Raw genomic sequence first — 26,403 nt, 5'->3', positions numbered from 1 at the left:
TGGATTAGTCTCTGGACCTTGAAACAGGGGGTTGTGGGTTCGAATCCCAGCCATGGCGTAATTTCCTTCAGCAAGAAATTTATCCACGTTATGCTGCACTCAACCCAGGTGAGGTGAATGGGTACCTGGCAGGAATTTATTCCTTGAAATGCGTGTGCTCTGTAATCATAGTAATTACGGCAGCCAAGCTACAGCTGGGGTAATAATATCCAAGTCCTTTGGAAGCGCATAGAGACATTATTCATAATTGTGATATGCGCTATACAAGAACTGTTTATTATTATTATTATTATTATTATCCAGTTAGTGCTTGTTTTTGTTTGGTCTCGTTCAACACCGTAATGCACTAGTTCATTCTTGAAAAGATACTGCTTGAAACTCAACCAAACTAGTTTAAACTAGTTTGCACTGATTTTATCTGGATTGTTACAGTGATATATATATATATGTTGGTTCATTCTGGGATAGGTAGAGCTTGAAACTCAGTCAAACTTGTTTAATCCCATTTGTACTGGATTGGTCTGAATTGATGCAGTGATATGTTGGTTTATTCCGGAATAAGTAGAGCTTGAAACTGGATCAAACTAGTTTAATCCAGCTTGTACTGGTTTGGTCTGGGATGATGCAGTGATACGCTGGTTCATTCTGGGATAGGTAGAGCAAGGAACGCAGGTTTCCGTCTCTTGTATTCATCTAGTCGTGTAATGGCATAACTGAGGATAGAAATAGATAAAAATAAATAGAACTGTCATTTTTTTACTGTCTATTCTGCCATCCATGTCTTGCCTTATTTAAATATAAATTCAACTGAAAAAAAAAAAATGATTAAACAAAATATGACAAATTCACGAATTTGTCTGTTTAAAATTATAACAATGGTCCATACATGTACAATATGATAATAGTAGAAAATTAGCAACAGCTCAGATAAAATCGAAAAATAAAAGATAGTATTCTGTCAGTAGACAAGTCTTTTTATACTTTGTAAATGAAACACATGACCATGGGTGCTTATCAGCATTGGCAGTTTTAAGCTTACTCAATTTTCAACTAATAGTCCTATTCCCATTGTTTTACAATACAGGTTTGCTCAGAGTCTTAGAAAGTGACAGAAATATCTGCAACTAGATCATGGAGATAATAATATCAATTTACCTTTATTTAATATATACAACTGTCTCTAAATTTATATTCACAGTGATTAAAATGTGGTAAAAATGGGATACTTGATGAAGGAATTTGACTTAAAACATATATACATGTACTACAATTGTTTCAGCGGGTGCGGATCGGGGGGGGGATGCAAACATTTGGAAAAGATAACTTTCCTTCTTCTTTTTTCTGCAAATAAAGCATCATTCATTTGGGAGGGATGACCTTTTCTTTCTTCTTGAATTTTTGGCTTCTCAAATTATTCTAAATACCAAATAACCTTCATTTGGTAGTAATGACCTTTTTTTGGGGGGTCTCTAATTTCTAGCGAGAAATGCAAGGGTCTATTAAAAAAATCCTGGATCGATAGCATTTCGTGGCAATATATCGAAAGAGAAACTTCATGCTTCACATTTCCAATCTGCCATAAACTATAAGGTGAAATCAACACACAAATTCAAATGACAAACTGACAGATTCATGACTTTATTGAATATACATTGAGGGGAAATCAAAAGAAGAAAATATGAAAAGAGAAATAATTCTCACTTACTCTAAGAAGTCGAAGTCTATAGTTGAGTGGCAAGCCTGCACAATGGACCATACACCCCAGAAAAAATGAGACACCTAAAGAGAAGTTTCAAAGAAAAAAAAACATACAATAAAATATATTAGGCGAGTCATAATGCAGTGGTTCAGGCTCTCCCCTTTTAATCAGAGGGCCATGGGTTCAAATCCAAGTCACTGGGTATATGCATGTAAAACATGTCCCAATCAACCTGCGTGCCAATTTTCGGCACGATCCGTCAGTTGATGGCCGAGATCTCAAAGCCCCCCCCCCCTCCCCCTGGCCATATGATCTCAAAAAATAATTGTTAGGGTTTTGTACCAAATACTTGTTAAGGGTAGGTTTCTGTAGCTTATTCTTGTCAAGGGCAGGATTTTGTACCAAATACTTGTTAAGGGTGGGGTTCTGTAGCTTATACTTGTCAAGGACAGGATTTTGTACCCAATACTTGTTAAGGGTGGGGTTCTGTAGCTTATACTTGTCAAGGGCAGGATTTTGTACCAAATACTTGTTAAGGGTGGGGTTCTGTAGCTTATACTTGTCAAGGGTAGGATTTTGTACCAAATACTTGTTAAGGGTGGGGTTCTGTAGCTTATACTTGTCAAGGGCAGGATTTTGTACCCAATACTTGTTAAGGGTGGGGTTCTGTAGCTTATACTTGTCAAGGGAAGGATTTCGTACCCAATACTTGTTAGGGTAGGGTTCTGTAGCTTATACTTGTCAAGGGCAGGATTTTGTACCCAGTACTTGTTAAGGGGGGGGGGGGGTTCTGTAGCTTATACTTGTCAAGGGCAGGCTTTTGTACCCAATACTTGTTAAGGGTGGGGTTCTGTAGCTTATACTTGTCAAGGGTAGGATTTTGTACCCAATACTTGTTAAGGGTGGGGTTCTGTAGCTTATACTTGTCAAGGAAGGATTTCGTACCCAATACTTGTTAAGGGTGGGGTTCTGTAGCTTATACTTGTCAAGGGCAGGATTTTGTACCCAATACTTGTTAAGGGTGGGGTTCTGTAGCTTATACTTGTCAAGGGAAGGATTTCGTACCCAATACTTGTTAGGGTAGGGTTCTGTAGCTTATACTTGTCAAGGGCAGGATTTTGTACCCAGTACTTGTTAAGGGGGGGGGGGTTCTGTAGCTTATACTTGTCAAGGGCAGGCTTTTGTACCCAATACTTGTTAAGGGTGGGGTTCTGTAGCTTATACTTGTCAAGGGTAGGATTTTGTACCCAATACTTGTTAAGGGTAGGGTTCTGTAGCTTATACTTGTCGAGGTTAGGACTTTGTACCAAATACTTGTTAAAGCTCGAGGATAGTTTTGGTGAAGGATCATAAAATTCAGTTGTATGGGTCGTGGCTATTGAATAACAAGAACTGATCATAATGCAATATGAGAGTGGCAAAATTTCTACTTGAAAATGTCTAAATTTTAAATAAACTCAGAAAATGAAGTCATTATCCTCGGCTGAATTTCACCGACATCTTACTCAATCTACCTATTCGCAATGTTCAAAAAGGTCACTTTTCACAGCGCCCACTTTCGTCCATGACTGAGCATTTGTTTTTCACGTGACCGATATCTACTTTACTGGAAAACAAAATTCTTCCGCGCATCGTCTGCTATCGCTAGGCTACACGGAGTGCATGCAATGCTTTAGTATCCAAATTTCACCGCGAGTACTGAGCGCGGGAGCATGGCCGGAGAAACGCCGAGCAGCCACTGTCGTAAAGTCGGTTTGTATTGAGCCAGAGGAATTGGAGGGATATCTGTTGTAGATTTACCTTCGCTATGCTAATGCCATCACTCATACTAACCTATATATATATGTATTTATATATATATATATATAGTGTACTTTGATATCCATAAAATAGTATCGTTGAGGTTCCTGAGAATATTTTGTAGAGATTATAAGACGACTACAATTTCTGCAATGGTTGGTCGAACAACCAAAACACAGGACACCGGATGCGATGCACAAATCGCAGCATCGCCTGACGATGTGTACGGCGGGCCGGCCGCCCGCTGACATTCACATCACACTCATTCACGCGAACACTTCTGACCGCATGTAATACGTGCCGCTGAAATCTGCATTCTCTTTCTTATCACATGTGACACACAGCCGCCTCTCGACCAAATTACTTTTTCTAGACTCTGTAAGCAGCTCTGCCATCACACATTTTTCTTCAAAGAACAATTTACATGACCGGCGTCGTCATGTGATTGCAATCTCAATAAAATTCAACAAATTTCTCCTTTCTATTGTCTTATTGCTGACAGTTCCCCGGGCAGTCCCCCCCTAAATTTGAGGTGGGGGAGGGGATGGTGCTCCCTAAAATTTTTGTTGATAACCTTTTTTTTGCTTGTCAATTTTCTTTCATGCGTCCCTCCTAAATTCACGTGGACCCCCCTGAAACGTTTTGTGTCCCCCCTAAAATTTAGGTTGATGAACTTTTTTTTGCTTGTCAAAAATTTTTGGTGATCCACTCCTAAAACTTAGGTTGACAACCATTTTTTTTTTTGGGGGGGGCTGTCAAAATTTTTACCTGTGCCCATCCCAAAATTTCAGCTGGACCTCCCCTATATTGTTTGGCTTCCGCGCCGCCAAGGTGTGTTTCCATCTAAATATGTAAAGCATTTTCAAGAAACAACATTTCAACTAATGTAAAGAAAAAATGCACATTTTCGAAATGGCAATTATTGGGTCCTTGATCCGTAAACAACCGTGAAGAGACATCCTTTTTTATCATTATCTTATAAAGTGGTTTGCAGATTTTCGCCTGTATCTTTTGCTGACAAATCTATATGATCTTGGCCCAGGGCCGGCGCTAAGACTCAAACGTAATATTTTCACCTGCAGCCTACCCCCCCCCCCCCCGACCAGCAAATCGATACTTTTCTTTTGGGAGGGGGGGTGCAAAGTTCCAATGCATATCTAACTCCCTCTAACTGTATCACAATCCTGATCGTAAATAATTCCATTACGAAAATATGTAAAGGTCACGATGGAGAAATAGGCTTGATGTATTACATATTTAGCATCTGACGTGGCGTACCTAGGATTTTCCAAGGAGGGGGGGGGGGCAATTTGACAAGTAAAAAATAAAAAAAAAACGTCTTCAACTAAAATTAAAGGATTTCGTACAAGAAGAAAATTTGACAAGCAAAAAAAAAAAAAGAAAAAAGGTCTTCAATTTCAAAGGCACGGGCCACATGTGGCTCATCACGGATCAGTTGTGACTCGTCGGGGGGGGGGGACATGGGTTGTGACTCGTCAGGGGTTGGGTAGTCTGTCCCTCTGTAGGTACGCTAATGTCTGCTAATGTCTCCAAGGTCTCCCCCCCCAAAAAAAAAATAATAATAATAAGATTACACTCGAAATTACCAGGAACTGATCGCTTCTATCACCGACATGCTGTGTAGCACTGACCAAGTTCCCCCATCTATCTCTTACCCCGTTTTTTTCCTCTTTTTTTCTGGGGGGGGCAGAATCATATGCCATTGTGGTACTAAATCAGGTGCACATTACGTTCGGCATGGCTGGGGGGGGGGGCGATATATAAAACAAGTCGGGAGTCAGTTGATATTGATCGCGCTTCTTGCGCTATAAAATAGCCATATAAAATGACCTGGGCCTGTTGCAGAAAGAGTTGCGTTTAAACGCAGGTCAAAAAATCAAACGCAAGTCCCAAATGCGCGCTGTTGATTGGTTGAAAATCAAGTTGGGCATGATTTTTTGAGTTGCGATCGATTGCAACTCTTTCTGCAACGGGCCCCTGGACATGGAAAGTTATTTGACGACCGTTTATACAAGCTATAGGAATTCACGAAGAGCTAGCGTATCGCTGCTAGCACGAAGCGCGAGCTGATATTGTTTGTATTCAAACCTGACAATAGTACATTGGAGGAGGCCTATACATACTAGCTTGTTTTGCAATCATGCCGTGGAATCTAATAACTATTTATACTGACCCCCAATCGAACGTTTGACATGTTGTGATGAAAAGGATATAAAATCCAAGTACAAGTGCGAGCTCTAAGCGCGAGCTTGTTTGGTTTTTTTTCGGACTGGGGTGGCGAAATTACCGGGAGAGTGGAGCACTTGCCACCCTTTCCACTAAAAAAAATATAATTTTTTCAAATTGAAATGTGCCTTACAAAATTAATGCCCCGTTTGAAGTAAAACAAAATACATTTTAGGCTAGAAAATGACAAATTCTGGGCTGGCGCTTCGCGCTCGCACCGATTTTTGTTCGTGCAAGAATCATCCTGTTCATGGTTACATTTCGTGATAATTATTGATATTCTGATGTGAAACTGGATAATTTAAGTGCAGGCTATCGCGCATGTTTAAGATTTAGACCTAGAATTTGAACATTCTGAATACATTTGTTTAATGGAACATTATGGAATACAAGTATACAATATGAACTTGGCAAATCAAAGAATGTGACCACGCAGCGTTAGCTTAAAATGCTGATATGTATAGACCATAAAATTGATATTTTACAGAGCACTTAAATTTGTAAATGAAAAAAATGAAAGCTCGTTGTCCGAGCTAAAATATGTTTTGTATATTGACTTCAAAACTTGCTCCATATCAGCCTATTGAGCAAGATATTAATCTATTCGAACAGGCAATTCTTGAGCCAAGCGCAAGCTTTTATGGTAACATGAAAGATTTGCAAGTCTCCTCACATTATTACATTCACTCGTCTTCCTCCTCTTATTTTCTTCTTCTGTCTTTCTTGTTTTCCCTTTTTGTTTTTCTTTCTCCCTTTTTTTTTGCTCTGTCAATTTTTTTCAGGGGGGGCACGTGCCCCCAGGCCTCCTCCCCGTAGCTACACCACTTCGGGTCAGCAGTCACTTCGCCCCTGGATTCGCCAATGCCCAATTTTTAATTATCCTGCATGTCTTCATTACAGAACATTTTCAGTTTATGTAATCCCATTCAATATCAAATCTATCAATAATTGTCAATATACATGAACCTCTATGAAGGGGCTAGTTTTAGCGGCTTGTATTTCCGCTCAGAGTTTTAGAAAGATGCAAATTGGTCGCATCCCCTGCCATTATTTTGGACAGCGTAGGAGAACCCCTTTTCTTATCAATCATGGCAATGATTCTGGTGAATTAAGTTACCAAAGAACGATCGGTCAGAATAATTTATGAAATTAATGTTCAGTGATATCGAAGTTGAATGGCCATTTTCAAATTAATGAGCTTGCCTAACAGTTAGGCAAGCTCGTTAATTTAAAATGGCCATTCGTATAGGTTTTTTAGCTTATAGAATAGGAAGGAGAAAACAATATCATTTTGGATATTGAAACAAGGGGTAGAAATAAGTTTTTTACAAAAGAGGGGATGCAGGTGGCAATTTTCGTAGATTTAGCTATATCGTGCGGGACTCTCTGGAGAAGCATGTATACTCAAGAAACTAGCATTGGTTAAAAAAACCGGGAAAAGATGGATAAATAAACAAATAAATAAATGAATGAATGAAAAAAATATTTGTAAGCCTATGTCTTCTATGAGCAACTGTAAAAATATACGGGGTGCGTCTCTGCCTGGATCCGCCAAAGATGATATGCCATGAGTGTCGATCGGTGGGGGGGGGGTGGAGATGGGGAAATATACCCCAAAAGAATTCAGGTGGGGATGGCTTGTAAAATCGCACCCCCCCCCCATTATATTGAGGGCATCGAAAAAACAGTATATCTCCAGAAAAAAAATCGATCTTATAAAAATACATGAAATCAATAAAAAAAAATGTTAACACAGAAATACACAAAAGAAAGAAAAACAAAATTTGTTTTCTGAAGTTGACAAGTCTGTTTTGAAATAGTTACACATTTATCTGTAATGATAAGTGAACTTGCCGATATCTTCGGGTAATTTCATGAGCCATGAATAAATGCAAATGTTTAGGCCCTCTCTCCATTCGATGGTGCAAAAGTAAAATTGTATTAACAACAAAAGCATTTTATATATGTTATCTGAATTCATAGGCGAATCTAAAGGGGGAGAGGGGAACGATTCCCCCGCTCCTATTTGCGGAGCAAAAGAAGAAAACGGGGAAAAGTTAAAGAGAGGATAAAAGAAAAGGAAAATAAAAGAAGGAAGACGAGTGAATAGATAAGACGATGGGAAGACTTAACAAAAAAATCTTTCATGCCTCTATTTTCGATCGCGCGAAGCGCTCGTATTGCTTGTTCGATGACCCATATCTTGCTCAATAGGATGATATAGAACTAAAAATATCAAGTACTGAAGTCAATATACAGAACATATCTCAGCTCGGACATCGAGCTTGAGCTTTCAATATTGCTATATAGTGCTTGAAATAGTGCTTAAATTACCCCTTGTTCAGACCGGAAGAAGAACAAATATTTTCAGCTCACGTTTCGCACTAATTTATTGAGATCGGTTAAATATTAAAATTTTTCTGCCCGCGGTTCGCGCTGGCATTATATATGTAGGAAGAAACCAAATTGCCCAGATTTCATGACTTACAAAGCATGAATTGAGAGTTCTATTTTTAAGTCAGAATTTCATCTTTTTTTCCGCTGCTCGCGCTTCGCGCTCGCGTTTATCGTTTAGCTTTATATCCTGTCCTTTTCATGATTACAACAAGTTGTTAGAATTCCATTGTGCCAAAACGTCAACAAATTTCAAATGTATACCTATCCTGTTCATGATGAAAAAAAAATCAAACGCGTGCTCTTTCTCACTTCATAAAAGATGACGTATGGAATATATAGGCGAGTATAAAGTCAGAGATCTTGTCATTTAATTATACTTGTATGTCGGTAATTTATTTTGATTATTTTTTCCTCGCTCTTTGCTTGGTCCGTATAAGAGGTTGAGGAGTGGCGATTTTGTAAGTCGTGTAGTTGAACAAAGTAATATTAAAAAAGAAAGTGTTTTTATAATGATATATGATATGTAATGATATATAGTAAAAAGTATTATTTTAACATTATTTAAAATTTTGTTGCAATTTATCGATTGCAACACAACTTTTTGCTATTCTCTCATGAAAGCAGTCAGATGCATGGACAATTCTGATAATATATTTCTCCCTTTTATAATGAGAGGTTGAAATTGTTTTTTATTATGTGAATGGATTGTTTGTAAAAAAAACAACAACGAATTTATACTGCAATGAAGTCTTGAAGTCATCCTTGTTGACAACGCGATCCAGTTATTCCCTTTCCTTCAGTTCTTTCTTTCTTTATCTATTAATCTCTATTTTCTTTCATTGCATTCTTTCTTTCTATCTCAATTTCCCCTCGTGCAGTTGTGACTTGAATGGAGCGGTCTTCCCTGCTTTGTACAAGGCCCATTCCGTTTTTTTTTTTTCAATTTACTCGCTCGCGGATTCGCCGCGGCTGCATGTGCTGGTCTTTTTTCAGTTGGTTTTATAATGCCAATTCGTCTAATTATGAACTGGTCTACTGGGGTCTACCATCATCAGTTCGTCCACTCACTGTTTTGTCTAATAACCAGTCAGGTCAAATACCCATCTAAAGTCCATATACCCCCGTATTTAGTCTAATAATTGGACTAAAGTGTGAATTGGTAGAAATGAATAAAAATGAAATGGGTATTAGACCAACTGGTTATGAAATGAATGAAAATAAAATGGGTATGAGGATAGACCAAATTGTTTATGAGACGATTTGGTCACTGTGATAGACGAAGAAGAAATGACGATCGAAGTGGATTTGGCAACACGAATTGGCACTTTACCGCTGTGCTTTACGGTGGGTACAAAAACAATGATTAAAAGAAGCGAGCGTGACCCCCCCCCCCCCCCGAAAAAAGCCCCGCACAAATGAAATAAAAGAGGAAAACCCAAAACATAAGGCCTATATTCGGGTCGCTCTTTGTAGAGAATGTAAATTCCTAAACATCATCCCTCACATTTGGAGATCATGCATATAAAAGATAACACTTTTGCGATCCAAAATAAAGTCGTGTCATTTTTCTATCGCCAGTCATGAAACATGTCTATACATGGACATCGAATCCCCGGGACCCACAAAGTTTTTACTCATATAGTTAGTAGCTTATGTTAATTCTAGGACGTATGTGAAAATCATCCATCAAAATATGGAAAATATACTAAACTCAAATGACACTATATACAGAACTTTATCAAGTTACATTCCATTTCCACATTTGAAGCTTGGTATTATATAACCTCGATTGAATTATTTCTGCAGAGGACACGTATACATGCATGTAGTGTAGGAACATAACCGTGCATATAACGCATACATAAACCCATATACATGTGTATATATAAGGCCTTTCCAGTAGACCGATGCATAATGCAAGCATTGAACTCTGCATGACCTCGTCTGGACGAGCAGTATATGACCTTATTACGTAAAGTTCGTCTGCTCTCGAATCAACACAATTCCCATGCATAGTACACCCATAGAGCTGTTACACATGAAAACAACTTCATGTAGTTTATGATTTCAGACACAATCCACCCAGTGATGGTTTGTTTCTAATTGTTTTTAGCGAGTAAACACTCCCGTAAAAACATATCCAAATATAAATTGCCCCCGTCTTTTGGCAATTAGAGACCAGTTATTCAAATACACTCATTGTAGCATATATCGTGGTTCCACTTTTTTTAAATGGGATGATGAGGGTTTGTTTATCGTCGGGGTTTAGTCGTCGATTGGCAATGAATCTAACTTCCAAGGAATAGGAAATCAAGGTGCATTAGCTATAAGACTAAGTTCAGTGAGGTACGTATCGTTCAAGTGTTTTCTTTTGTTCTTCTCTGCCGTTTGTTGTCACGTTATGCATCGGAATTATCATCGAATAAATAGTGCGTATACAAAACGGGCTTAGCAAACCTGAGTGACTATAGACTGGACAACTCCTCTTTTCAGCGGACTACATTTTGTTCCCGCGTACGTAGCTCAAGCGGTGGTGCGTGTATACTGCAGAGCGCTAGCCATGCTAGCTGCAGCTGGAGGCCGAGGCAGTGCATGCAAAATAATGCATGGATTTCGGTGATAGAGGGAGGCAGCTCGCAACCTGCTAGCCGGAGATCGCGCGTCAGCTTGATAATTCTGGGATACCCGACAGGGTTAAATTACAAGGGAAATTGCAAAATTAACTATGTAAAACACCATTTCATTTCATGTCATCCACATCATGACTGTTTTAGGGCATAAGCATTCATATCACATAGAAATTAATTAGAATGGTGACAAGCAGATTTTGAGGATTTACCAAAACTATCCACCCTCTTTAAGGGTGAGGTTATGTTGCTAATAGGGTTCCACACTATCATACCTGTGAAGGGATGTGCTCTCAGATGATTGAAAATACAAATTTAGGGTACTTTTTGAAAACGCATGGACACGCGTCATATCCATCGGTAAGCGGCCATTTCCCAAGGCCGAGTGCACTCAAATAAATTTAGAACAAAAAATCACTAAGTAATCATTTCATGAAATGTTCCTTAGGCCCTAGTGCACACTATGTGATCCGCTACAACGTAATTTAAAAAATAAATTGCATAATATCAAAATTCCATGAAGTAAAAGTACTCTACTTGAAGTTCTGCCTAATGTCAGGAATAATAATTTTACTTTGCAGCAAGAACTGTGGTCGGAGTGACGTCCAAAATGACTTCAAGTCACAGCTGATGATGACGCCATTACGAAATGGAATTGAATTTGCTTTTATTCCAACAAGGAGGCACGAACTTGACTGAATTTTCATTTCTTCGATTTAGTTAGTCTTACGTTCATATCAAACGTGATTACAATATCTTTTGGATCGCAACAGATCGCATCACATGCGCTGGGCTCTAGGTTCTTACCAACGCAAACTTGTTTACGATGGCATACATCCTCTCAACTTCTTTATCAGTAACTGCTTTATTCTCTCCTTGCAAAGAATAACGAGCCTTCAGGTATTCACGAATCCATTTCAACTGGAATTCCCTTTCAGGATAGAGGTCATAGTTGACTTCCTCAATACCTGAGAGAGATAGTGAGGGAGAAAGAGAGAAAGTTGAAATACATTCAGCATACAAAAAATACACCATAAAATCATGACATGGAACCTAATCAAATGATTACCTGAAACATCTCAGGTGACCAATCATTTACTTTAGCAAACATAAATTTGCTAATGATTGGTACTAAACATGGCTCGTTTTATTAACTGTTAATAAAATCTAATATAATGTTTTATCAAATAGCAATGATTCCCATCACTATCTTATAATTTTTACTCTGGCATTAAAATAATTACACACATTTTTTATATTTGAAATAGTCCAAACATTACAATTATTCCAAAGTTTGATGATATATATTTGTATGTTGATTGTGTTAATGTTCCGTGAATAGTGCCTTGGGGTTATAACAAGCTGTGAGGTCAACTTGGGTAATGGTAAAAACTATGCCTCTCATAGCAGTCAATATGAATATAATGAACCAGCTTTGTGAGTTAATGTTCCTTTCTCTTTCGTAGAGAATAAAAAAGAGCTACAGAATCCTATATTGACACCAAAGCTTATCAATATCAAAGATTTAGGCAGTTGATTGTGAAAAGTTGCCCACAGAAAAAAATAAAAACTATATTCTAGTGAAGGATAACAAATATAGTAACTTTCGATATTGATTGAAAATTTATATTTTAATGCAGTCTATGATGACACTTTGAGGGTACAATAATATAATAATGTAGGATTTGTATAGCGCACGTATTCACCTTGCTAGGTGCTCAAGGTGCTCCTATATTACCCTGGCTAAGCTAGTCTACCGATTCCGGTGTGCACAGTTTTTTTAGAAATTAGTTCCTGCCAGTACCCAGATACATCACCTGGATCGAGTGCAGCACAGTTACAACTTTTTTTCAAGAAAATGTATAATAACAGAGTAGTGAACAAATGAAGATCAGAAAAATTTAAACTTAATAATGGAAAATGCCCATCTGTTTCCGGTGTGTTCCCATGTGTTGTTCCCTGTGTTAGCTTACACCAAGAGAAGCCTGTGGTAATGAAATGAATATCATTTCGAGCAAGCCTGAATTATTCTTAATAAACTTCACTGTTTTAAATAATCATTTTGGCGAATGATAAACACTTTAGGATTGCTTCCATTTCCTATCAAAGTCATTATTATACCAAAACTTAACTCAGCTTTGCCCAAATTCAGAAATAGGTATAGCAATCAAAAGAATAACACTTACCTGGAAATTCACAGAAATGGTTTCCTATGTCATACGGGAGGTAGTTGTACATCGCATACTCGTAGTCTATAAAACTAACTTTACCTGCAAAATGGAAACCAAATGTAATACAAGAGATTTGATCAGCAACGCTATTACGTACAGAACGTCAACACTTTGCAGTCGGTTGTTATCAGCAGGGTGCTAAGCACTTGCCAGATTGCCCGCGGCAAGTAAAAGTTAGAGACGGGCAGGTGTTTTGAGGTAAAGACCAAAACTACTTGCCCGAATTGGGCAAGCAAAATTATCACAGTAGAATGACTGAAATTAGGGTCAATATGATATATTGACCCTAATTTTGGTCATGGCAGGCAAGATAAAATCACTTCATGTCAAATGAGAGAAAAAGGTCAATGGTTTATAAAACCGCAAAACTTTCTTTTGAAGAGGTATTAAAAACTTTTTTTTTTCAATCTCTGGGAATTCAGGCCTATACATGTATAATTTTTTTTCATATTTTTACATATTTTTTGTTCTTAAGTGCAATTGCTATGGATGAACAAATTGTTTATGTTGGAGAGCAACTGTACAAGAGACATGAATTAGGGTGTACAGTTATTGTATTTGTTTTTCCAATGAAACAACAATTTATTGCTATTCATATGTTCTAAAAAAGTGTGACATGATACTAGGGTGCCTAGTCTAGACAATACAGCCATGTTAATATGGTGTACTTACTTTTCTCTTTATTAGATGTCCTACGTGCAGTAATAAGTCATTGTGTAAAACGACTACTGGGGTGCCTAGTCTTGACAATACAGACATTTCTAGTACTGTAAACTTACTTTTCTCTTCATAAAAGTATGTCTCCTAGTAGTAAGTCATTGTGTAAAAAGACTACTGGGGTGCCTAGTCTTGACAATACAGACATTTCTAGTACTGTAAACTTACTTTTCTCTTCATAAAAGTATAATGTCTCCAAGTAGTAAATCATTGTGGGAAAAGGCTACTGGTGTGCCTAGTCTTGACAATACAGAAACTTGTAGTACTGTAAACTTACTTTTCTCTTCATTAATTATAATGTCTCCCAGGAGTAAGTCATTGTGTAAAAAGACTACTGGGGTGCCTAGTCTTGACAATACAGACATTTCTAGTACTGTAAACTTACTTTTCTCTTCATAAAAGTATGTCTCCTAGTAGTAAGTCATTGTGTAAAAAGACTACTGAGGTGCCTAGTCTTGGCAATACAGACATTTTTAGTATGGTGTACTTACTTTTCTCTGTATTAAGTATAATGTTTCCTAGCAGTAAGTCATTGTGTGAAAAGACTACTGGGAGGCCTAGATTTGACACAAGAGACATCAACATGTTGGCTTCTGTAATAAGCTCCGATCGTGGCATAATTCGCCTTTCAAATCTGAAAAAGGTATGGAAATAAAGAATATTAACTCTTCATGCGTTCACCTGTAAACCCCGTGTGTGTTGCATTATTTTAGGGTCTCATTCACATTCGTGCCATGAGTCACAGACTCCTTACAATAAAACCTGGCCATGTTATTGTTTGTGAGGAGGGTTTATTGATTTTGTCCTCTCCTTTTTCAATAAACTTCCTGGCTGTGATCAGGATGTATTGATTTTTGGGGAAAACTCAACCATTCTGTAATTTGTAAACTGCGATAATCCGTCGATCGGTACACATGTACGGTATGCAATTGTTTGAAAAACAATAGGACAGGGAACGTCTATGGGAAATGTGTGGTTGTGCAAAAATGCGAACGAAACACGCCTACGGATGTGCAATAATGCGAACGTAACGCATGAAGAGTTAAGCTAACTCACATCTTCACCATAAAAGAGATCAAATACATAAGATTAAAAGTACAAGCACAATCCTTTCTGCAAAATGTGTCGCAGTTCAGGGCAGTTTCTTGTCCAGAACAGATAAAAACTGCATTATGGTCTCTTCAATTAAGTTTCAGTGTGCCAAAATATTACTAATTGTCTGCTTATGTGGAGCATTGTGGCCCAGTGGATTAGTCTCCGGACTTTGAAACAGAGGGTCATGGGTTCAAATCCCAGCCATGGCATTATTTCCTTCGGCAAGAAATTTATCCACATTGTGCTGCACTCAACCCAGGTGAGGTGAATGGGTACCTGGCAAGAATTTATTCCTTGGAATGCGTGTACGCTGTAATCTAAGTAATTACGGCTGCCAAGCTATAGCTGGGGTAATAATATCCAAGTCCTTTGGTAGTGCATAGAGACATTATACATAATTGTGATATGCGCTATACAAGAACTGTTTATTACTATTATGAAAAATTAATTTTTGTTTAAGTATGGCAAAGATAAAACCTGGGTCCCGTTTCATAAAGAATTGTTATCATAACAAATGTGCAATTTCTATAACATATGTACAATCAACCAATCAGATTAAAGGATTTCAGTAGCTTTTAACAGTTATTGCAATTTGCTATCATAACAAGTTTTGTGAAACAGGCTCCAGGCCAATAAAGACCCTAAATTACATTTCTAAGTGGTCTTTATACACAGATTACACTGTACAGTTTGATATTGTCACATCGTTCCGTGCAAGCCTTGCGTGTGACTTGCGGATAACTATGTTTGCTACCAGCAGGTTGCCCGCATTGACAGTATCTCCCACATATCTAACATGCAGTTGCCTGAAGAAGCGCAACCAAGTCTGATTTGTACGCAGAAAAGATTTGAGCATGCTTAAAACTTAATTAGAACATGCAGGTGAGATGAGGGCAATCACACGCAACTCACCGGCAAGGCTTGCAAGAACCGATGTGACAAGGCCTTTGGACCAATAATAGTGAAAAGAACTAAATGGTGACCATTATACTCACATTTCTTGTTTCTTGGGGTCCTCAAAGCGGTCAGGGGTGAGGGAGATAAAATGATTGAGTTTATTAGATAGCTCTGAAGAGGGCGCTTTTCCTCCGTTGGCCTCTACTAGATGCATCCGTGCCATCTCATGAGCAACCAACCTACATAGGAAGAAGAAAGGAATCAGAAAGAGAAGAGTTCAATTAGGAGATGGGATGGGAAGGGAAGGGAAGAGTGAAGAGGAGATGAGGAGAGGAGAGAAGATGAGAAAAGAGAAGAGAATAGAAGAAAAGAGAAGTGAAGAATAAATAAAAAGAAAACAAAAAATTGGAAAGACATACATATGCACCGATATGCTAGATATAATTATTATCTTTATTTTTACCATTATTATTTTTATAATCAATATCATTATAATCATTATTAATATTTGTGGCACGTACTTGTATATCCTCTCCTCCCGTACAGTCTTTTCGTCGAGGATCACACCAGGCACAAAGTCATAGCATATACCGTTCTCGAACGAAGCATGGAGCTTTGGTCCGCACCCTGCCTTGTGAAGGATCTGAAACGTTTCCTTCTCCCTCTTCCGATCCACCAGGAGCTCTGTTTTCTTGCCATAGATCCTCATTAGCAGGATCTCATCCTTGTTGGGTGGGACGTAGCAGCCGACAAGTTTGTTGGAAATGCCTCCAGAAAATACCTAGAGAGAGAGAAGCGGGGAAAAATTACTTTCTAAAAAAAGGAAGGAGTGTCACTTCCTACAGTATAAACAAAATGGATCTGTTAATGCCATCGATGCTAATGCAATCAAAACTTGGTGATATCAGGATGAGTGCCTTAATCCTATTGATTCGGTTTTCCTCAGAGAACCCTATTGACCCATAGGCCCATATTCTGAACTCGGGATTAAATTGTCCATAATTGTCTGTGAATGGCATCTGAAGTATTTTGAAGTATTATTTGTTATCATGAAAGCGAAAGGAAACAAAATAGCAAACATAAGAAATAGACATCCTAAAGAGAATTTTTGAATTTTTGGCTACCCATAATTTTAGTACTGAGTTAGACCACGGTCTAAGTTAAACTTGACTTCAGAATACGGGCCACAGTCTCAAGACTCTAAGAAGATTTCTTGTGTATTATAGCATTTCCTTTTTGATGCCCTTTGCCATAAGCATGGAAAAATTTGATTTTTAATCCATGCTTTTGTGCCATGGTACAATTGAAACCTCTCTTGAGATTACGGGCCATTCTGTTTACAAATAAGTTCCTGAAGATGGTCTTACTTTATACAGAGTAAATAATAAACTTAATCATGACTCTTGTCTGAATTCCTTCCTCAATTTCTATATATATTTAAAATAACTCACCTTAACCTTGATGTCTTTGTCATTCCATTCCGGGCGTACCATCCTGGCGATAGTTATAACGCTGTCTTCGGCATTCTTCTCATCCACGAACATATCAATATGCGGCAAGTTGGAATCCCCACTCATGTTTACTGTAATTTCTACAGGTATTATATCTTGAACGAAAAAAATATGATGGAATCAAATTAAATATGAGAGTCTTAATCTAAAATTACTTGAAGTAAAGTCTTCTTCACTGACATTGTTTCCAGAGCAAGCAAAAATGTTCAGCCTTTCTAGAAATAACCTGCTATTAAACAATTCTATCTCTGTATCTATGACACATACTACAGAGCTACCAAGTCTCACGCATTGTGCGTGAGACTCACGCATTCAGGGTCCGTCTCACGATCTCACGCATGGCACCCATTTTTCTCACGCATCGGGACCCGACAGAAAAAAAGAGAAAGAGTAGCATTATTCGCCAGATTATACGACTGGCCGACCGCCTTCGCGTCTAGCCCGGCACGCGAGACGAATCAAAAGTGCAGTCAGCGCACAGCTAGTACGTGATACGATGAATAGCGTGCGTGCATCGCATGGTTTTGAAGCCCATATCTCATGCGCGCGCACCTTTTCGCAACGTACGGGTGTAAGTACTGGCCGCGCGCGCACAGAGACGTCGAGTCATGAAAATCTCACGCATTACATTTTTTTTAACTTGGCGTCTCTGCATACTATAGAGTGTAGTGAGTAATTGTATTACCAACCAGGCTGGTATTAGCAAACGTGAAAAAAAAGTAAGAAAGTAACTCCAATACTCAATCTTAAAACCTTGCAACATACATTCAAAGGGAATTTGAAAAGAAAGATGTTGAAACAAGGCAAAAACGATGTTGTGTCTCGCCCACTTGTGAAAATGACCAGAAATATCCCGATTTGCAAAGACACGCAACAGAATTGTATCAAAAGTTCATTGTGAAATAACTGGGATGGAATAAAGAGTCTTGCATGTAAACTTTAAAGGGGAATGAAACCTTTGGAACAAATAGGCTTGTGTAGAAACAGAAAAATCAAAGAATAAGAATAAAGAAAGTTTGAGAAAAATCGGACAAATAATGAGAAAGTTATAAGCATTTGAATATTGCAATCACTAATGCTATGGAGATCCTCCCATTGGCAATGCGACAAGGATGTGTGATGTCACTGATGAACAACTTTCCCTTTGGTGGACTATAAAATACCCTCAAAATGTCTCTTTTTGCTTTTTCTTACGATGATACAAACTCTTTATCCATTATGTATTCTTAAAAAATATGTATTACATGCCCTCATGTAGAAAGAACACATGATCTATGGATAGATGTGATAAAAGAGGCAATTCAAGTGAAATATACACTAAAGTAATGGGGAGAGTTGTTCATCAGTGACATCACACATCTTTGTCGCATTGCCAATTTGCTATCTCCATAGCGATAGTGATCGCAATATTCAAATGCTCATAACTTTCTCATTATTTGTCCGATTTTTCCCAAACTTTTGTTGATCTGTTTCTTTGATTTTTCTGTTTTCACACAAGCTATCTTGTTCCAATGGTTTCATTCTCCTTTAATGTTGACCTCAAAATGACGTACATGTATGACCTTACCATGTGACCTCCGAACACAACGCAGATCTCCTAAATACAGCTACAATACACGTTTGATTTGAAATTGACTTACGGATGCATATGTCATAAGAGAATCTTGCATGTAAACTTTAATGTTGACCTAAAAATTACCTTTGATCTTACCATGTGACCTCTGACTGCAGCATAACATGCAGGTCCCCGAAGTACATCTTCCATCCAAGTTTTATTGCAAAGTGACTTATGGTTGTAGAGTTATGCATCATAAGAGTCTTGCATGTAAACTTTAACTTTGACCTGAAAATGACCTTTGACCTTACCATGTGACCTCTGACTGCAGCATAACATGCAGGTCCCCGAAGTACATGAACCCCGGGGGGGCCACTTCCATTCACGAGTGGATACCATGCGCGACCATGGGGTCTCGAAAAGCACCCTAAACACGTAATTTCCATATTCTGAAAATGCACCCCTTAACAAGTATTGGCGTGTGAAACCCTACCCTTAACAAGTATTGGAAACAAAACGATACTCTTGGCAAATATTCCCTGAAATGAACCCCTAAACAAGTACAGGAATGTTTTATTGTTACGGGTCCTTTGGTTGTCGGCTTTACCTTATTTGGTTTAGTACGACCCCACCTTCTACACCTCGCGCAAATAGGACTCTAAACACGTGTTGGGGCAAAAAGGACATCCTTTATAAAACATTTTAATTTTGTTTTATCATCCCCGCAAATTCGACCCTAAACACGTAATTTTCCTAGCGAAATAGATACCCTTTTTTCATTATTTTTGTGTTTTTGACACCCTTTTCACGTTACGTACGTAACGTGCCCTATCGTGAAAAGGACATCCTTTTTACGTGTTTTTTTGGTCGCGCATGGTATCCACTCGTCAATGGTATGGTTGAGCTACCTCAATAAATCCCAATGTCGCGCAAGGGCGCCGGAAGCGGGGGGGCAGGGGGGGCACTTGCCCCCCAAAATAAAATTTTTGGGGGGCAAAACGAGATTTTGCCCCCCCCAACGTGCCCCCCTGAAAGATGAAAAATGATAAATTATTTAAGGACAAAAGTAAATGAATGCACTTTTCTGCCTGAAAATTGTCATTTCCATTGTCAAAAATGAAAAAATTTTGCCCCTGACGGGGCAAATATATTATCTAGTAAGCCTCGCTTCTTTTGACGAACAGTTCCTCTGTGAAACATAGCTTTGATTAGCCACTTTTCCATCTTATTACAGTGTGATCACGTTTAACCTTTTAATGAATACATTTCAAACTAAAAGCGAATGGCAAATTGATAGTGATCCACCAATGATTAGGTTTATAATTCTATGATGCTGGCTGTGTCGTCTAACAAACGCGCGGTCGCCCAGAAACGCTCAGACCGGACCCGATATAACTAACGCGCGTGAACACTAGTTACTCTAGCAAGATAAGGAATCTATGTCATAGCTGTCAAGCCCAGAAACCATAACATCTCGAGAAACTTGTTTCAATTATTTCATTTTCAACTAAATATAAATTGAGTCAATACAGTGATAACAAGAGAACCGTGTTGGCTCAGTCGGTAACGCGTCTGCCCGTCGAAGTCGAAATCGTAGGTTTTGAACTTCGTTATCAGAAAATTGCACTCAGAATAATCAAGTGTAGAGGATTATAATCTATAATTTGTAAAAATGGTGAATCCCACTCGAAAGCAACTTAGAGATAATGTTTAGACATGAAAAAAATAAAATCATCTGTGAAAGTGTCTTCTTGAACGGACTCATATTATCCGAGATGTGAATAAAAATATAAAGAATATAAAAAAAAATTAGCGTTACAGTAGTGCTCTACTATAAAAAAAAATCTTAAAGATATTTTCACAGCCCCGTATTTTCCTCTATTCCTTTTCATTGGCATGATTGGAAGGCGTTTTGTCTGATACTATTTCAGCTCATATATAGCACTTATGCATTTTAGATTCCAAAACTTCTTCCCATTACCTGTTACTAATCAGATCGAGATGGCAGCTATATGTTCTCTGGTTTATCCCAGCTTTTGTTATTCATGGACGTTTGCAAAAATATTTAAAAAAAACCGGGAGTGGGTGGGGCTGCAAGACCTAAATTTTCGAAGAAACGTAAGAGCGAGGGGATTTGTGATGGGGGAGCTTTTGCATTTTCTAGAATGAAATTGAAGGATTTCGTGCACACTTTTGGTGAATTTTGCCCTCTCGATCGGCGGCCCCCGGCTGCTTACAGTCATGTTTGTCATCTTAAAGTCTTTAAAAGGCATATATTACACTAGTTTGAAACAATTTCGTTTGCAATAAGGCTCGTAATTTGCTGGAACTGCGACCCTGGTCTTGAAGAAACACCAGGATGGGTCAGAAGGGAGGAAACAGGAGCTAAAAGAACTCCAAGACTGTTTAATTCTCAAGAAATTTATTTTTGAATGCACTTAGAAACGCAACTTTTATCCTCCATTTTTACACAAAATCCTTACCGTGGGGGGGGGGGTCCCATAGCCTCTCCCGCTCGATCGCTTCGGTATCTCACGCTGTCAAAAATATTGTGCCCCCTTCGGGATTTTGCCCCCCCAAAACTGAAAGTGTTCCGGCGCGCCTGATGTCGCGTTGGTGAGTTATCATACGGCCTAGTACTCATCCAAAATAACTTATCTTATTTGCTAATTATAACTTAAAAATCATTTGTTTTATTTTTCCAGGGGATGAGTTAAATATCAGACAAAAAAAATCATCAAAGCTCAATCTGTTACAAGGCCGACGGGAGACTCACCCACGTACGCATTGGCGCTTGTGCTAGCTAGTCTGAGCTCTGTCTCTCTGCCAGAGCTCTGGGGGACAATTCGCTCTGTAAAGGCCTCAATGATGGTGATTTTCTGCTTCAGACAGAGTTTATATTTCAAGTATATTTTTCAAAACTGCCAATGAAGTTTGATGATTTCTTCATTGTCATGTATATTTAAGTTATTAATGAGTTCATTCTCACCAAATTTAGACTCCCCCATAGAGAAATACAATTTTCGTGGAGATCTGCGTTTTCAAAGAACTTCAGGAAAAGTAAGGGTATGTGGGCCTTTATTACATGGCCAAGTACTGGAATTAGATGGAGTAAAAATTAGATATTAAATTCTTTTATATCAAGTTCAACTCACAGTCTCACCCACACAAACACACCCACATCCAAGATTCTAGGCATGAAAAAAACTTTAAAATCATACAATATTAAACAACAAGTAATAATTAATTTAATAAGTGAACAGGTATTCCTCAAAATACAAAAACGTAGCATTTGAAAAGAGCCCCTGAAATATTGCAAAAAAAATGAAAATGGAGCCCCTTCCAAAAAAAAAAAATGATGAATTTTTCCCTGGCTTCAAGTTCCACAGAATAAAGTGCATTAAAAGGTTACAAAAGGTCAAACTTTCATCTTCTGAAAAATAATGAATAATGAAATCGGTTCCTCATTATGAGCTGGAAAAAATGGGACGGGAAACTCAACATCGAGTTTCATTGGCCCATGCGGTTGCTTTTGACTGCGCTGCATAATTATGCACGCACTGGCGCTGGCATGGCCTTTGAAAGAGAGCAACTCGATCATGTTGAAATGTCTCAGACTCGGTCCTGTTCACTATTCACAAGACAAAAATACGCCGGCATTTTTAAAAGGAAATATCTACGTCTCTAAAAGAATCTGCCACGTAAGAAGCACATGATCTTAACTCAATTTTCACTGTGAATGTTTTTATTATGCGTCGTTTATTCTCCCTTTTTTTTCGCATGACGGTCTGCGGGTTTGAGAATGAACTCGGCCCGACCCGCAACCCGCGATCGGAGGCATACCGGCAGGTTAACCCGTACCGCAACGGGTGCGGGTTACAACATTACCCCCCCGGGACATGAACAACCTAGGTTTGGGTGAAAAGTGACGTTTGGTCGCAGACTTATATGTCACGCATGTAAGAGAAGACTACATGAAGTAAAATGATAAAAAAATATATCATCACGGAGTCTAATGCTGGCTTCCACATATTCTTTTTTACTCTCTTGTTATGTTTTCCATTAAAAATATTTTGTATGCTGTGCATGTATCCTTCTTATGATTTGAATTGTATGATGTATGTTTTTAATGAAAATTTAAAATGAATGAATGAAATGAAAATTATATGCAAATCTCATTATCATCCAACAAACATTTTCAAACATTTAATCCATTGATGCCCACATGTATATTCATATAAATTCATTTTGTTTGAATATTAAGATAACATGATATTAAGATGCCCCACATGTATATTCATATAAATTCATTTTATGTTTGAACATTAAGATAACATTATATGAGTATAGAATCATGAGATATTTTTTATAATTCATGTTAATTTATAGATTAATACGTTATCTTTCATCTTGTCTGTATTTTTAAGCTTTAATCATTGTCTCTGCAGGATACAGTAAGTATAGTCCTATAATTACAAAGAATTGCTCATTTCACTATCTAGGACACATCCTACTTAAAGTCTCCGCGAATCTTACTTGTCTTGATTGTTTTCCTGGCGTCCAAGAGGCTTTTTTTTCTAGACATCCTGATCTTTATCGTAATTGTTTTTGCTTATGAAATAATCAATAATCATGGTGACACTAAATCAGCTCATCCATACTTCTACTACTATACCATTTAAGAATTGATGCAGAAAATCAAATTTTGTGATAGATCTTGTCATAACATCCCAATAAAAGTTACTATAGGCCTTTATCATGCACATTTTTCTTCTTTTTTTTCTATGATAAGTGCATAGCAAGGAGTCCGTGGAGTGATCTCCCCACCCGAACGTCTCCCCCCCCAAAAAAAAAGAGGAAAAGGGTGAGAGTGAAGGGAGAACAATGGAGAAATTAGGGTAGCTTTGTGGGGTTTTCTTTCTCATTTTCTTTCTCTCTAAATATTTGCTTCTGTACATGTTTGTGTGAAAATCATGATAAATTTGTTTTTCCCCCTTGTTTCTTTCTACATGTATATTACCCTGTTTTCCCACATTGGCTACATAGTGTGTTTTGTGGCATAAACTTGTAAAGAATAATATTTGGGAACGGAATTAGTATTAAGAATATAGGTCAAAGTAAATAAAGTCATGTTTTTTTCAAATTGATCACACAACATGCCTGATCCTCAGGTCAGGGCGGTTAATTTTATAATCATAATGCCGTCAATTCCCCACAAAAGCTACGTTCTTCCGCTTTTCAGCTCTTTACTAGTCAATCATAATTTATTTCGGGGCTGTGGCAAACAACGCTGTTTACGATGTGATTGTGAATCACACAGCAGTTGTTTAAACAGTTTAAACAAGTGTTTAAAATCTTAAACAATAGGCCTAATGCTTGAATTATTAATTTAAATTTGAACTGTTAAGATTTTAAACACTTGTTTAAAATGTTTTTAACAACTACTTTGCAATTCACACTGTAAACAGCATTGTTTAATTATTTTTGACAGTGTAGATGCAATACGTAAATGAGTTCAATCAGGGGCAGATCCAGGATTTTCCAAAAGGGGGGCACATTTTTCCATGGAAACTTTTAACAAGCAAAAAAAAAAGAAAAAGTTTTTAAACAAAAAATTAGGGATATCTCGTTCCCGAAAGAAAATGACAAGCGAAAAAAAAATCACAAAAAATTAAAAATATTACATCCCCGAAAAAATTGACGAGCAAAAAAAAAAATTAATCTTCACTTTCAAGGGGGGGGGTGAGGAATAGTTTGTTTTTAACAGAATTTTTACATTAGAATTTTCATCATGCTTCTTGGCAATTTTTTTAGGGGTTGTTTAAAAAAGTAAAAGGGGTTGAACCACCTGTAACCCCACCCCCCCCCCCCACCTGCATATCAATAATCGCCTCGCATTTCCCACATGACAGAAATCTTCTTTTTTTATTAGAATAATTCATTCTTTAAATTATCTTGATATTTCTTTTTAAAGCAGGCAAAAATTATTTGTATGTATTTCTGTTTGTTTTGATATCATATTGATTCCTTCCTCATTATATATCACATGGGAAAAAGATGAATAACATGATATCATTTACATTATTGAAGGAATTAATAAAAACAATTATAAATTCATTATTCTAAATGTAAAATTAGAATCCATCTGTAAATATTTCTTTGATAATTCACAATAACAAAGGGAATAATACAGACAAAATTTTTTCTAGATCTTCATGTTCCAGAATCTTTGAATATAATTATAAAATACAAGCATACTAAATACTTATAATCTGTTGATAAATATGATTTTGTTCATTTTAGTATCATCAAATCAAAGTTATATAAAAAAAACACACTAAGAGAACACACTTTCAGTCATGCTCTACCCCCCCCCCCCCCCTTCCCATAAATAAAGCATAAGAAGAATGAAATGAAGAAAGAGAGAATATAACACATGACAAAATAAATTTAAAAAACAGCATTAAAAAACACAAAATGTCACAAAATAAAAATATATATAAGAAATTAAAAAAAATTTCATAAAATTTAGATCTATTTTTTTTCCAAATTAAAATAAATAAAGGGTATTGAATTATATGCCTAAATCACAATTTAATTAGAATCGAAGCGACTTGCCAAAGTTTCCATCTCTTCTTGCTCTAGCCTAGGCATATTCATTAAACCTGTGTTGAAAAGGCCGGCAATGATGACATCTTATAAATATTCATATGCGCAGAATCTCCTTTCACATTACCTCAAACATGTATGGCAATCTCACAATTGGGACAAAAGTCTGAAAATCAATGCTCTCTTGAAGGATTCAATGGAATTCTCTTCATTTCAAAGATAACCTGCCTGGTTTAGGGACAGTTTGTTTAGGCAGTTATATCATAACCTTGTTCATTGAATGAGTGTGTTTAGCCAAGATCAATCCTAATCATCTGATCATTCAGGACCTCGACACTGTGTCTGAAGTGAAGATGTGTAGTATAGCTATATTACATGATTTTTTTTTATTTTTTAAATACAGACAAATTATACATCACTTGAAAGGTTTTTTCAAGACAAATTCAATGGTGAAGACCAAATTACAATTGGAGCACCATAACTGAAGATATGGCCTCTTAAAGGGACGCTATACGCAGAACTTTTCTGCCACCCAAGACAAGTACCCATTGGGTGGCAGATCTACAGGTACTTGTAGATCTAAGAAACTTCCATACTTTTTTTCATGTAGGTTACTAAGTTAATTTGACTAAAATGCAACACAAGAGGTGATCTTGTAGAGCATGGCTGTGTTACCTTCATATTTTTCTTATTCAAACAGCTTCTATTTGTGAAAATATAGTATACAAGAAGAAAGATAACAAATTAGAATAAGACAAGAGAAATGCATGGAACGCTTTGCGTTGTTAAAAAAAATTAATCAACTCTTGGGGGTCTCATTCCTCAACAGACTTTAATCAGAAAATAAAAATGAATGTCCCACTATACTTCCCGGTATCTGTAAGATTTATATCATTCAAAAGTAGAAAATTAAGTTTTGCAGTAAATTTTTTCTTTCTTTCTGTTTGTCCATGTTCACTCTGTATTCTGTATAATTACCATGATGTCTCTTTTTGTTTGCAGATCTGAGAATGCGGGA

The 26,403-nt window shown here is 37.4% G+C and overlaps 1 protein-coding gene across 1 annotated transcript; it reads right to left on the bottom strand.

Annotated features, from left to right (window-relative positions):
* Window positions 1-282: 282 nt before the first annotated feature.
* On the bottom strand, window positions 283-17,513 carry LOC121421275 (ethanolamine kinase 1-like). Its single transcript, XM_041615940.1, has 9 exons — window positions 17,510-17,513; window positions 17,162-17,316; window positions 16,232-16,491; window positions 15,809-15,949; window positions 14,210-14,352; window positions 12,957-13,040; window positions 11,578-11,738; window positions 1,706-1,779; window positions 283-713 (listed from the first exon to the last, which is right to left on the bottom strand). The coding sequence occupies exons 1-9, from the start codon at window positions 17,511-17,513 to the stop codon at window positions 641-643; spliced, it is 1,095 nt and encodes a 364-aa protein (XP_041471874.1). The 3' UTR covers window positions 283-640.
* Between the last annotated feature and the right edge of the window lie 8,890 nt (window positions 17,514-26,403).

This window comes from Lytechinus variegatus, chromosome 9, assembly GCF_018143015.1.
Source record: "Lytechinus variegatus isolate NC3 chromosome 9, Lvar_3.0, whole genome shotgun sequence".
Taxonomy (NCBI): domain Eukaryota; kingdom Metazoa; phylum Echinodermata; class Echinoidea; order Temnopleuroida; family Toxopneustidae; genus Lytechinus; species Lytechinus variegatus.
Note: the sequence above shows the minus strand (reverse complement) of the source record. Positions and strands in the feature narration are given on the sequence as shown.

What these genes read in the sequence shown, in the direction of transcription:
- LOC121421275 (XM_041615940.1), bottom strand. An exon ending in ACAAAGACATCAAGGTTAAG is followed by an intron (nt 16,492 to 17,161) that starts GTGAGTTATTTT and finishes CTCTCTCTCTAG; the next exon opens with GTATTTTCTGGAGGCATTTC. An exon ending in ATAGACTTCGACTTCTTAGA is followed by an intron (nt 714 to 1,705) that starts GTAAGTGAGAAT and finishes TTCTATCCTCAG; the next exon opens with TTATGCCATTACACGACTAG.